Source organism: Hydractinia symbiolongicarpus, chromosome 6 (assembly GCF_029227915.1).
Source record: "Hydractinia symbiolongicarpus strain clone_291-10 chromosome 6, HSymV2.1, whole genome shotgun sequence".
Taxonomy (NCBI): Eukaryota; Metazoa; Cnidaria; class Hydrozoa; order Anthoathecata; family Hydractiniidae; genus Hydractinia; species Hydractinia symbiolongicarpus.
Window position 1 is genome coordinate 26,196,567 of NC_079880.1, and position 14,335 is coordinate 26,210,901.

At 31.9% G+C, this 14,335-nt stretch overlaps 1 protein-coding gene across 1 annotated transcript; it reads left to right on the forward strand.

The window, feature by feature from the left end:
* The first annotated feature begins 4,248 nt into the window (after nt 1–4,248).
* LOC130647304 (LIM domain only protein 3-like) lies at nt 4,249–13,642 on the forward strand. The gene is made up of 3 exons (XM_057453100.1): nt 4,249–4,761; nt 10,357–10,569; nt 13,045–13,642. The coding sequence occupies exons 1-3, from the start codon at nt 4,736–4,738 to the stop codon at nt 13,388–13,390; spliced, it is 585 nt and encodes a 194-aa protein (XP_057309083.1). The 5' UTR covers nt 4,249–4,735; the 3' UTR covers nt 13,391–13,642.
* Nucleotides 13,643–14,335: the final 693 nt, after the last annotated feature.

The window sequence follows — 14,335 nt, forward strand, 5'->3', positions numbered from 1 at the left end:
GACGTCAGATGTATCAGACATGACATTAATGCAAGAGTTATGCCGTGTAGCATAATCAAGCATATTTTTATCACGAGCACTATAAGGAGATTTGATTTCCAAAACTCCAAATCCATCACAGCATTTACAGGAAATAAAACCATCAGTACTTGCACCAACCATTGGTTTTTCATGATGTATTCTCAGACCAGCATCTTTACAAGAGAAACTTTTGTTGTCGGGTATATCTCTTCCTAGCAAAAGCTTCATGTTTAATGTCCCAAGAAAGTGATGAAATTTGTGTATAGCCTAATATCTTAGCAACCAAATTATTTATTGCAGAAATGTTACAGTGTAAACGGTTATATTTAGCGAGAACAGCATGTGCTACTGAAGCTGTGATAACACCATAGCGATAATCAAACCATGATGTATTTGTCCTAACCTTTCTAAGGGCTGGGTTCCAAGTCTACCTTTCTTAGCCCTGGGATCTGTGTCAGTAGGTAAAAGCAACAACGATACGATTTGTAGTTCTCGACTCTTCTTTTTCTAACGTTTAACAAAAGTTCCTGGTTTTGGCGGATGGTGTCAATGAATGTGGCTGGAGTCTTGCAGGGGATACTTACTCAAGGGCCCGCACCAGATCTCAAGCATGAGTGAATTTCACCAATCCTCATGTTTCCAAATTCATAGGTGTTTGTTTCAGTACAGCCGAAATCCATTACCTTTTCGATCATCCCTGTAAAGGGAGAATACAGAAGTTTTCCAGTTGCTTCTTATTCTTTGGAGAGAAACCTTATATTTTCAATAACATGCCTTAAAAGGCTAGTTATATTGCGATGTAGTTACTTCTATTCTTTTTTTCTGAACTACTCTTTTTGGAATAGTCCCAGAGACAGCTGGTGGTTATATTTGAAAAGTATACAAAGGAATTCATCCAGCCTAATGTTAAGTCTTCAGGGAAAGGCATTTTTATATAACCAACAGTAAGTTTCGCAGCTCTTTGATCCAGTATCTCCTTGCTCTTTTCCTCCAAGGAAGGTAAAACAGGAAGTTCAAGTAGCTAAGCAGCTAGAACTTTCCTAAGTAAATCAGCTTTTCCACTCCCTCCCCCAGAAAAAGATATGCCTCGAGAAGACAAATAATGTTTTAGCACCTCAGTGCCTCAACATTCCATTTTTTTAAATTCATTCTCAGTAAAAACAAAAATAAAATAAATATAATCCAACGCAATCCAACAAATTCTTCTGTTTACTACCAACTAAAATCCCCCAGCCCTCCGGAGATGCATTGCAAAAGCGGGAAATTCAAAATGGTGTCGCTATCGATGAAAAGGTCTATTCATTTAACGAAATGGTAAACGTACTGTGAAGTAAATACAAAATAACTTACCTTAACTGTACCAATTTCATTTGAATTCATTTATACGGTCATAACAAACGTTACGTAACTTACCATGATGCTACACGGAGCAACTGTGTTTTGCATCAATGTGATTAGGCATGGATATAGTGTGGATATAGTGCTGCACTGCTAACACCTGATTAAATGGGTATTATTTACGCCTTCTGACGTAAACTGAACTGAAAGGAATGCCAAATGAGAACAATGACGTAATGAGTAATTAACAAAAGTACTGTTTCATAGACACAAGGATTCCTCTCTAATTTATGGTTAATTACATGTAAAAAAAAAACAATTATATAGAAGAAGTTTTTTTTAAATAAAGTTAGATTACCATTTAAAGTGTTTATTTATAGCCTTTAATTATTATTTTTGCATTTTATGAAACTGATTAGAGCATGCATGTGACCACCCCACGTAACGGATAAAATAAAATTAGTTAGGACGGTGAACTGTTCGAAACCTATTGAGTTTAAACAATTGGGAAGGGAAAAGTAAAACATTATTTCATTGGTCGACATTTTTAAAACCGCTTAATTCACAATTTATGATTCATGAACGCTTCTTATACGTTTTAAACATCCTCAAAAACTAAAAAAATATTAGAAAGAACTAGCAAATATATATAATATACTAGCAAATTGAATTTTTATTCATAGTCTTCTCCCCTCAGGTGAAAAGTAAACCTTTTCATGATATCAGACCGCATAAAACTATCAACTTTTCCGCTAAAAAGCTTATGTTTAAAGTAATATATTTGCCCCTTAATGCCTAATTTTACACATGTGATAAGCTCACAACAAAATTTTAAGGCGGTTTTTAAGGTACTGTTTTTTTGACCGCGTTTGGGCTAACATCCTGCACAAAGAAATAACATTTAAATAAAATACCGATTTATATAAGAAAGCAAAATTGTTTTGTAGTCAAATTTTATACCCGGTCTTTGTCTGTTTTTCAAAAGGGCTAAGTAAGCACACCGCCGGAACAATAATGCTCTTATATTACTGCGTCATACAAGTTTTTTTTTTAGAGTATTTTAGATGTAATGTTATGATGTTTTTTTTTTCTATATCACCATGACTATTAGTTTAATTGATGATTAGCAGCAGTGTTCTTTTGTTATATTAATTATGTTTAATAACATCATGGTTCATTAAATGTGATAAAGTTTAAATTTCTCGCGGTTTTAAACTGTGTCACAACATACCATAGAACACCGAAATTTGCTTAAATAAGAAAACGACCTAGTCACAATGACGTCATATGATCTAGATCGTGAATATCATGTCCAACATGAAGTTTGTCTTGTCTATAAAACGCGTTTTTTGTCTGACCTGTCTCGTCTATAAAACGCGTTTTGTCTGGCCTGTCTCGTCTATAAAACGCCTTTCGTTGGTCCTGTCTCAGCTATAAAAGGCATATAATACGTTTCGTTGGTCATGTCCCAGCTATAACCCGCCTTTCGTTGGTCCTGTGTCAGCTATAAAAAGCGTTTCGTTGATTCCTTTCTATGAAACGTGTTTCGCCTGTCCTGTCTCAGCTATAAACATTTCGTTGGTGCTGTCTCAGCTATAAAAAGCGTTTCGTTGGTCTATTATTATCTATAAAAGGTGTTTCGTCGGTCCAGCTACTTTAAACATATGGGTGTTTATTTTAATTTCATTTTAAAATGTGTAATGAATAAATTGATATCTTTCAAGAAAAATATTTTTTATATAAAAAGTATCATTTGATGTTGTCTAAATTTCTGCGTAAAAAGCAATTTTTGACTGGAAAAATTCAGTGTGAAAGATACTTATACCAAACGCACCTTTAGAGAAGGCTCCCAAAGTATCAACTAAACTTGTCCTAGTGGAACTTCTACAAATCTGAAGCAAAGTCACCAAATTCTGTAATATTTGTCTTAGGAAACAAAAAATTAATATGTTCGAATTCTATTCTACACGGAGAGCCTAAAACAAAGGCTTCAATTTTCGAGCAAGACACCAACTAAAGCGTATTTTAACCAATTGATAAGACAGTCCTTAATCTACACAGATGTCCCCGCAATGGCGAGACTATATTTAGATCATGGAATTTAGTACATCACAGCACAAGATCAGATAATACATCAGCTCTGTTAATTACTTCTATAATAACTCCGTTAATACTCTTCTAATACGCTATGAAAAGTTGCTAAGGTTACGCTTCATAACATTATTATGCGTCTCTTATTCAATTTTTATTATACAGTACATTGATAGAATTTTATGACGTCACTATCGACATGCTGACGCACAGTCTTTTCTGTTAATTATTTGAGTGCAAAAATGTTCAAAGTTAAATATGCATATACGTGGTTTAATTTTTTTAATATTACTAAATGTCATGCTTAATCAGGCATAATGTAAAGGTAATTAGGCGAGATAATTTCAGGACTCGACAGATTTACAAAGTAACACTATTTACGGTTTTTTATTCTGCATAAATAAAAAAAAGAAAGTGAATTATTCAAGATTTTTCTAACATATTGTTACTACGAACTTTCTCTCTTTGTCCACGCTTTTGTGTAGCCAGGAGACCCAGCGTAATTTTTCTTACCACCAGGAAATCGGAGTAGTTAAGGTGCGAAAAATTACGCTGGGTCTTTTTGATTGGCTAATTCTATTGTTCTTTGCTCACGTGATTATTATCGGGGAAAGCCCTTTCATCTCAAATATCCCAGCGAGTGGTTTCACTCACCCTAAGAAACATTAGTATTCTACAAAGTTTTTACTAGGGTCAGATTTGGCCAAGCTTGGTAAACAACTCATAGATAATATAAAATGGCCTCCGAAGCGATTAGTGACATTGTTCAATTTAAACTCGGGGTTTCCGCTGAGTTACTCGTTCGCGTCTAAGCTTTTGTTTGAAAGACACTCATTTTATCAACTCGAAGAAGAAAGCTTAGTTAACTAGGCTAGCTTTTGTGTTGCTCAAAAGAAACAAAATCAACTGCGTCAATGCAACTTATCGACCCTTATAAACGATATTATGTATTCCAAGAACCTCTTGTGAAATAAGCTGGTGTCGATATAGACCAAATTTATGTAATTAAATTGAGAAAATCCACACCCTGAACAAAAAAAATTTCAACTGTCGTTTGTAAATCACACCCGAATTCTTTCACAACGTTTTTTGTAAAATGATTTGATCTGGTCATGAAAATTTTAATTATGCACTTAATGATCTTTAAAAATCTATGCGAACAGGAATAATTAGCTGGGTTTTATACTTGTCATTAGTTTATTTTTATTATGGCTGCTTGCAGCGGGTTTGTGCATTATTGTGATAAACGTAGCAAAGATAAGAGGTGCAGCACATATGCAGTAACATGCAGCAACAACCAGAGCGTATAAGGTAAGTTTATTCTCGGCTGTCGTTATTCAAGTGCAACATAACTGATGAAGCTTTAGTAGTTAATTGCAAATTCAGAACTATGGCAGTCTGTTTCAAACATATTCTTTAAAGTCGATTTCTCTAAAATTGCATTTTCCGTAAGGTTCGACAACTTGTTTAATCCTGTTACAGAAGTTTTGCCCCGATATTGTCATAATGTCATTATACAAGCTAAGCCATCTTTTCGAAGCAATTTTTTACTGAACTTTTGGAACTGATTAACTTAGAAATATTTTTTTCATTTTTGAGACAATATTGCATTTGTTGCACAAGCAGTACTGGACCTACAATGCTGCTATTAAAGTTCCAGTACTTGGCCAAAAACGTTTTAAAAAGCAGAATATAGAAGGTCAATCCTTCTATATTCTGCATTTTAAAAAGTTTTTGAAGTTTCTAAAATTTTATAAAACTGTAGAGAACAACAGGCATGCTCAATTCTGTAATTTCATTTTTTCAAAATATATAAATATGTAAATATAAAACAATATACCCAATGTACAGTGTGTTATCGAAGTTGTTGTGTTGTTGTTGTTCATATTTCGATATTATTTGTTAAAAACAATATAAATATAAAATGGTAGACTAACTGTGCCACGTTGTTATAAAATATAATTGACATTTCAGTTGAAACAACTTAAACATTCTATCAACGAGATAACAGTTGTGAAGATAAGAAGTTCGGTCCTATACCTTACGTTACGTTACTTGTTCATTTGCCATTTTTTACCCTTTTGCTTTATCTTTTGATTACAGAAATAGGAACTTTCAAGTTAAAGTCACTATGTGGCAATCATAAGGTTTTCATATGATATCAAAAGCTATGTTGGTGTATGAGTTCTAGTTCAACTAGTATTTTCACATAAAGAAATTGGAGATTGTGATTTATCTAGTTTCTCTTGCTTTTTTTTTGGGTATACTCTAACTGCATCATCATTATTCACGTCTTATTCCATGATATACATAATGAAGCAAGAAATTATCGCTGCTAGGTGTGACTAGGCAAACACAGCAAAAACAGGACAAAGCGTTTACATGTATAAAAGTAAATTCAACCAAAAGCAGTTTTTATAAATATAACTTTTCTTATCTTTTATATATATTCCCTGCCCTAAAGTTTACTTAACAAAAAAATACTAAATATAAAACAACCGGTATCATACAACCTATGAGTAGCATACAACCTATGAGTATGATACAACCTATGAGTATGATACAACATATGAGTATGATAAAACACAAGAGTATCATACAACCTATGAGTATGATACAACCTATGAGTATGGTACATCTGAGTATGATACAACATATGAGCATGATACAACATATGAGCATGATACAACCTATGAATACAACATATGAGTATGATACAACCTATGAGTATGATACAACCTATGAATACAACATATGAGTATGATACAACCTATGAGTATGATACAACATACGAGTATGATACAACCTATGAGTATGATACAACCTATGAGTATGATACATCTGAGTATGATACAACATATGAGCATGATACAACATGTGAGCATGATACAACCTATGAATACAACATATGAGTATGATACAACCTATGAGTATGATACAACATATGAGTATGATACAACCTATGAGTATGATACAACCTATGAATACAACATATAAGTATGATACAACCTATGAGTATGATACAACCTATGAATACAACATATGAGTATGATACAACCTATGAGTATGATACACCATATGAGTATGATACAACCTATGAGTATGATACAACCTATGAGTATGATACAACCTATGAGTATGATACAACATATGAGTATGATACAACCTATGAGTATGATACAACATGTGAGTATGATACAACCTATGAGTATGATACAACCTATGAGTATGATACAACCTATGAGTATGATACAACATATGAGTATGATACAACCTATGAGTGTGATACAACATCTGAGTATGATACAACATATGAGTATGATACAACCTGTGAGTATGATACAACATATGAGTATGATACAACCTACGAGTATGATACAACATGTGAGTATCATACAACATATGAGTATGATACAACCTATGAGTATCATACAACCCATATAGCAAGCAAGAGGAATTTTATAATGCTAAAATATGTTCCATATTTGCAAACTTTCAAATAACAGTTTTACAAAATGGCATCACGGTGCTGTGGAGATTAGAGGGGTTAATAATTGGCGTTTTTTCTGGTAAGTCAAGTAGTAAGTTAGTTTAACCAATGCACAAATGGTTAACTGTTTCATATGACATAAAGTGAGTATATATAGCTAACGAGACGAGCATACATATTTTCTCGATGTTTGTTTTTAAGTACAAATTTTTAAACTCAAATTGCATTGATTCTATAAAATTTTAAGGATTAAAAGTGAAGTAACATTTGAAACTTATATTGTTCTATTATTTTTAATTATTATTATTTCTAAATATTTTACCAAGATATATACACCTCAGCTAAAAACTGCTGTCAATGTGTGTTCTTGGTATATTTTCAAATACAATTGAAATAAAATAAAATATAAAATTAGGATGACTTCGAACAAAAACTCCAGTTTTTGATCGAAGTCATCCTAGTGTTTTTTAATTTCTTCTGTATATTTCTATTGTTATGAATCCTCTATTGTAATGCTTCAGTTTCAAATAATTCGAAAAATTCGAGAACACTCTTCCTTTTATGCATTTTCTCACTAGTTTGACAGCATGTTTGTAAAATTTATCTTTTAACAAAACAGCTTCTGTTTCCAAGGTCTTACCTGCTCGATTTTTAACACATTTCAATTATCTTCTTGCTCTTTTGTCATGAAGCTTTTTCGGTCTTTGTATCAAATTTTCTACCAAGATTTAAGTTTTTATCAATGGTGGCTCTAAGGTATTTATAACTGTTAGTACTATCTATATCTTTTTACCTTTGTAGAAAAAAGTGAAATTCTCGAGAAAAAGCTAATAGTTTTTTAGCTGTTCCAAGGGACATACATTCTGTCTTGTTTTGATAGGTTGATAACAAGGTTTTTTTCTTCGAAAAAATAAGCTCTATTTTGCAAATCTTCATTTAACCTTTGTGAAATTCAAATTGATGAGTAGAACCTTTAATTGTGAAAGGAGTTAATAAACTTTATGAGAGCGAAATACTGTGTTAATTTAAACAAAAACATACAGCTAAAAATAATTTTTTTAACCACTATTAGCCATCAAATACTTTTTTTAACTAGGAAAACTCAAGAAACTTTAATTTCACAAATTGTTTTAAAAGTTAACGTAAGGTCCGAGTCAATAAAAGGCTCAAATCAAGGTTATAATTACCAATTATTTGGGGTGAAAGTCAAAACGTTTCGACCTCTTGTTACATTCGTAGTTAGAAACCTTTTGTAAGATATGTTGGGAGTTCAAGTTGTAATAGAAGTCAGGAAAACTTATAGTTTTAAATTAAATTCGCAGCAGGGATTAGGATATCTGTAACAAAATGGTTAAACTTCTTTAAAAATTAGACTACAAATTAAGATATATTTTATGAAACCTTTTAAGGGTTACATGTTACAAAACCTTAGAAACATATGTTTGGATATGTGAAAGTAAAAAGAACTAATTTGGAGTTAAAAAGAAAAAAAAATTGTAGCTTAAAGTTGTTGTGGAAATCAGGAAAGTTTTTGGGATTCAGATTTAGTAAAAATAAGAAAACAATTATGAGGCTTAAAATTGTGTTCGAAAGGAAGACAATTTTCCTATTCTTGGGTGCTCATGTTATATATTAAGTGAAGAAATATAGAAGGTCGAATTGCAGTGGCAGTTAAAAATATTGGTAACTCTAAGTGATGATGCTTATTGTAGAATTATGTAACTTTTGGAGTTCAATTTGAGGTGGGGATTAGAATACATCTATAGACTAAATTTAAGACTTCTATACACCTTTACTGAATTTCATAAATTATAATAATTATGACGTCATTTATCATTTTATAATGCTTCTATACTTTTTCAAAACGGATATTCAGATAGAATATCAAATTATCATAACAAAAATGAATAATAATATTTTGGTTGGATTTTAAATAGATTATTTTGAAAGCGAGGCTTAAAGAGTTTTACCGTAATTTTAAGCCCGCAATTGAGACACTTAAGAACATAAATATTCACAGAATTAGGTAATTTGTTCTACCTTTTGCTAAGGAATCATTTTTAGTATCGACCTATTTATTGAGTTTGGCATAATTAATTCGGGAAATTATACTCGAGAGTACAAATAATTCGTGGTCAAATTGCAGCAGCTTTTCCAATTTTGTAAAAAATATGAATGCGATGTTCAATATCCTCATCTGAATCAAACTTAATAAATCAAAACAAACAATCTTTTTTAACTTTCAGCCCAATCTTGCGCTGAATTTTGACATAATTTAGGTTCCTATAAAAAATAAATTCGTCAAGGTTTTTTTTTATCGTTTCATATTGGGTCTTCTTTTCAAGGTATTGGACATCTTGAAAAACAGTATTATACATGATTAAGTTAATTACGTATGGCGTACAGATTTCACAAAGCATAATGTTTTGATTCAATCAATCTGAACGTTTTTATTCTTAAACTTCTCATAAACACAACTCGTTTACAAAACGGCGAGAAAAATATGAAAATGTGATATTACATTGTATTATTTGTCTTTTATATTTGTTTTGCTTAGCTATTTCTTTTCCTTTGCCTCACAATGGGAAGAGCGTCTCTCCACAGCTATTTCCGTTACATGGAGGAGCATATCCACGAATAAACATATCACATATATAACCTATTTACAGCTGACACTGAAAATATACTATGCACTGTTAGGCCCTTTATACAACATCAAGTTCACTAAGAATAATTAATGTGTATTGTACCGAAAGTTATTGTTAATTATTAGCAGAAGCAAGAAATAGTTTAGTTTAGCTACGAATAAAATTGCAAAGCTAAGATAAAAGAATACCGACATCCGATAGTACATGTGGCTCCAAATTTTGTATTTTTTTGTTACCATATTTAGTAACTTTATAGCTAAATTTATCATCTAAAAGGGCTTTTACAAAAGTCATTAAGAAAGCAAATAATAATGATCAACACAACGAATAAAAAAAATAATAATTTCTAGGTATTGCTACGTACATATCAAAGTATGTATTTTTTAATGGTTTTTTAGGCAAAATAACTCCAGGTGCATAGATCTCAAAAATCAAGGAAAGTTTTTAGAATAAGATTTTTGAGATTTTCGCATGCCTTTTTTTTCGCCTACTATTTAGTTAGTGGCTATTGACATGAGTTTATACAACACCATTCTTTTTGAAATGTAATATGTAATCTAATTTTTAGGCTCTTGTACTCAATGTACCAAAGAAATATTCTTTGTGTGGATAGTAATTCAGCCAGATAAATGGATAAACAAGTTGTAACTTGTATAACAGAAAAAATCACCATCAATATCATTCCACATATACCATCCCTAGAAATAGTGCTTTCCATTCACCACGCTCAATTTTCATTGAATTGATTAAGTATTTATATATCTTTAGAAAAAGTGTGTCAGGTGCCAGGAAGCAATCGTCAAATAAATGTGCTGGATGTGAAAAACGAATCAGAAGCCGGTTTTTTGTACAAGCGCTTGGCAAAATCTGGCATGAACGATGTCTAAAGTGTGATGTCTGTAACGAAATATTGTACAGTTTTGGTGAAAATAAACTGTACTATAAACAGGAGATAAAACTTTGCAAACTGGATTATATGAGGTAATCATAAAAGCAGCACAATTCGTACAGGCTTAAAACTTAAATTTTCCAATTTTTGTGATTGAATTTGATTTTCGCTAGGGTATATATTACGGAATACTCAGCTGACACTTTTTTGCATCAGTCGTTAGTTAAAAATTAATCGAAAATCAAAAATTTAGAAACACGTTTTTATTAGATTACGTGGTACAAAGCACTAATGCAGGCCTTTTCCTATCTTTATTACGTTCACGTTCCCCTTTAAACAAGGCCTGCATTATTCACCATTGTGTGAAAAATAAAATTAAACAAACGTGACTATCAAGCAGAAATTTTAAATACATTTTAAGATGCTAACATTTGACGCCCTGTAATGATGCCACGACTGCAATGTCTGGTAAAAAGATAGTGGTGAGGGTAACTATTTTTATATGAGAATTTTTCTATAGCAGCCATCAAGGCCCAGTTTCCTAAGGTTTAAGTCCCAATTATCAGACATTAAGTTCTTAAGTGAAATTTAAATAATCTGAAATATTCATTATCTTGCCGTGTGTGTGTATTAGATATCAGTCTTTTCCTGATTTGGTCAATTATTTTGTAATTTTGTAACGTATTAATCCATTTTTGAGCAATTATTTAAGAATCACTTTTAAGAAATACTTAATTTCAAAGAATCAGGAGTATCAAGAAAAAACAAAAACGATTCTTATAAAAAAGTGTGCAATACGTTTGCCAATCTTCCCTTTAGTGTCCTAGTTCCTGGTTCCAACTTTATATGCAAACACTAAGGGAATTTGATGTGTATTTTATTGTTGTTTTGCCTCCCTCACTACTGGTCGATGGTAACAAGATCGGCTTGAATTTTTAAAACTTGTGATAACAAAACGTTTTGACTTTGATTTACAGAATTTCAAAACAAATCCTATTTTCGATTTCATTTGACTTACGAACGATCAAACGCCTTGCGGTCACGGCAAATACGATATGACAATTTATCGGATTATGATTTTTATCACAAAATAAGCAATTCGCAGAATATTTATGGTTGTACGGCAAATAAGAAAGCGGCTGATGTCGGTTCTTCAGGTTTGTTTCTTTCTGACGATACAAATACGGTTTAGCTTGGGCATCGATCTCGGTTCCCATAGCTTTTAAAACAATGTTTATATCTCAACTTTCTGAATTATCGAACTGTCGACTAATAATAACGTTAAAATCCTGCGGCATTTTGGACATCAGAACTGGTATTAATCAAGGACCATACATTTCGAATTTTATGTCTAAGTTTTCCGAGCTACGAGTTTGAACTTCTACTTTATCAAATAATTCTCTCAGCAAATAAACATCTTTAACATCAGAAACTCTCCTTATTTCTTATAAACTTTTCATATGAGAAGATACTTACATTTTCGGGATATTTTTGTAACGTACAATTTTGAGGCGGTTTAATAATTATCGTTCGATAAATTAATGCAAAAAATAACAACGGCTGCATTTCCTTCGACAAGTTTTTTTTAAATGAGTCATCTTCTGTACATCGGCTAAATCTTCATTTGTGACAAAGGCACACTCAAAACTATCAATAAAGCAGTGCCAGTTTTGTGGCTGTCCGCCAAAGGGTGTTCTTTTAAGCTTGGAAGTTTGACTATGTATTTACTCGTACTCGATGTGGTAATAAAGAATGTGGTTTCTTGCTTCTCTTTATTTACGAATTCATTAATGTTCAATACACGCTTCTTAAATGTGATCGCATATTCTGTAGCTAAATCTATTTCCTTGTTCATATCATCTCTGTTTTTTTCAACTAGTAAATCTAATATTTTAACATCTTGAAATTTTTCTACCAAGACATCACGAAAAGTTTTCCGACGATTCGCTTTCAAATTTATGGATTGATACCGCTGTTTTCCAAAAGTTTATTGAATAACATTAGTAAGAGCGCTTCTTTGTTTTGTTTTGCTTGCAAAGCTCGCCATGAATAAAATCTTTGTTAAATTTTTGACAACAAATAACCGTGCAATGGATAAAGTAATACGACTATCGATCAACACTAAATTGTGCATATAATACCAATACCAAATATTCTGCCTACTGCCAGAATAAAGCAAAAATACGCGGAATTCCTGATTTTAAATTATATTTTGTTTAACAATTATATAGCTATACGTGTTTCTTGATTGTTTTGTAAAGCCACTGACAAGAAGGAAAAGCATGCGCAAAAAAGAGGACTGGGGCAGACTAAAACAAGCAGTGTATGGCACAAGAATATGTTGTAGAGTTCAAAAAGTTGTTTAAAAAGTCTCTTAAATTTCTCTTTTTGTTCGCAAGATAGTCACGTTCCCAGCGAATTATATCTTCTCACAAAACTTACTTATCACAAAAACAAAATATCGCTGTACACCTGCCATTGTTTGCTACATTTCATGGCAATTAATAATTTAACCGAGGCTAAGCTTATCTTAATACTTTTCATATATTTACTTTTTATTCATTTAGGCTCTTTGTGCCTGGTGGGGAATGTTCTATTTGTCAAGATCCAATCCCATCGACTGAGAAGGTAATCAAGTACAAGAACAATATAAACTATCACGTGTCTTGTTTCAATTGTGTGATCTGCAAATACAAATTTGCTGCAGGAGATATTGCTCACATACCCAAGCCGAACATTATACTCTGCACTGAACACCAGGTTGAAGACGTACAAAAATTAGAAAGTGTTTTAAAAGAAAAACAAATAAATAAAATAAAGGCAATAACAACCACACTTACAGAGGCAAGCGTCTTGACAACACAAAATACGACAACAGCGGCGATGGCGGCAATAACTGACGAACTTTATTGACCTCGATGATAGATGGTTTAAATTTCTCCTGATATTACGTAAAGAAGATGACTTAAACTGATTTTAAACATCGCTTAAAATAATCTATTTTAAAAGGTGCATTGCAACAAGTTGTGAGGAAAGCTATATGTTTTGGCTTTGTAATTACATTGCTTGTAATGTACTCTTCACCGTGATACCACCACATGGAAAAGTATGCTAAAAATGTCCACTCGAAAAACCATGTCGTTTCTTTATTTTAAAAAACTTTGAAAGTTGATGCACAATTTTGTTTATTAAACACATTTTGCATATTTTATTGATGATGTATCATTGTATGACTGCATCATCCACACTGAAAGCAAAATGCAATGGAATTATTCAGAAACGGATACAGAATAATTTAAGGTCAAACTTTCAAATGAGAATTTCGTAAAAAACTTTATATTTCAGCATGCTAAAAATACAATATAGAGATCTACTCCCTGACTCTGTTCCTGCTAGTCTAAGCCTTAAATTCTACATTCTTATACTTTCCAGCATTGCACTAAATTGTTTTTTAAGCCTACAAGTAAATATTTTTTTCTTCTAGGTCTTTGATATGACGCTATTTATTGACTTGTAGCACCATAAAATTTCGGTCACAAAATAATTAGTATTATATACGCTGTTCTTATTTTAGTTGGGATATTGTTCTCAAATTGGAACTTTATTAAATTATGCTGACATTAAAAATATCTGTAAGTAAGTTTAGTAATCTATTTATAATTATACAGGCCATATGTTTTTTTATAATCATTATAAACATTTATAAGCAACCGTAGGCCTAAACTTGTTGATTTTGTAAGCATATGCTAAGGGTTATGTGAAGCCTAAGAAAAGGTTGTAAATATTTTTTGTTTTTTGTTTCGTGAGCAGTTTTTTTTTTATGTCTGAATTAACTACTATGTAGTGAGTATTTAAGTT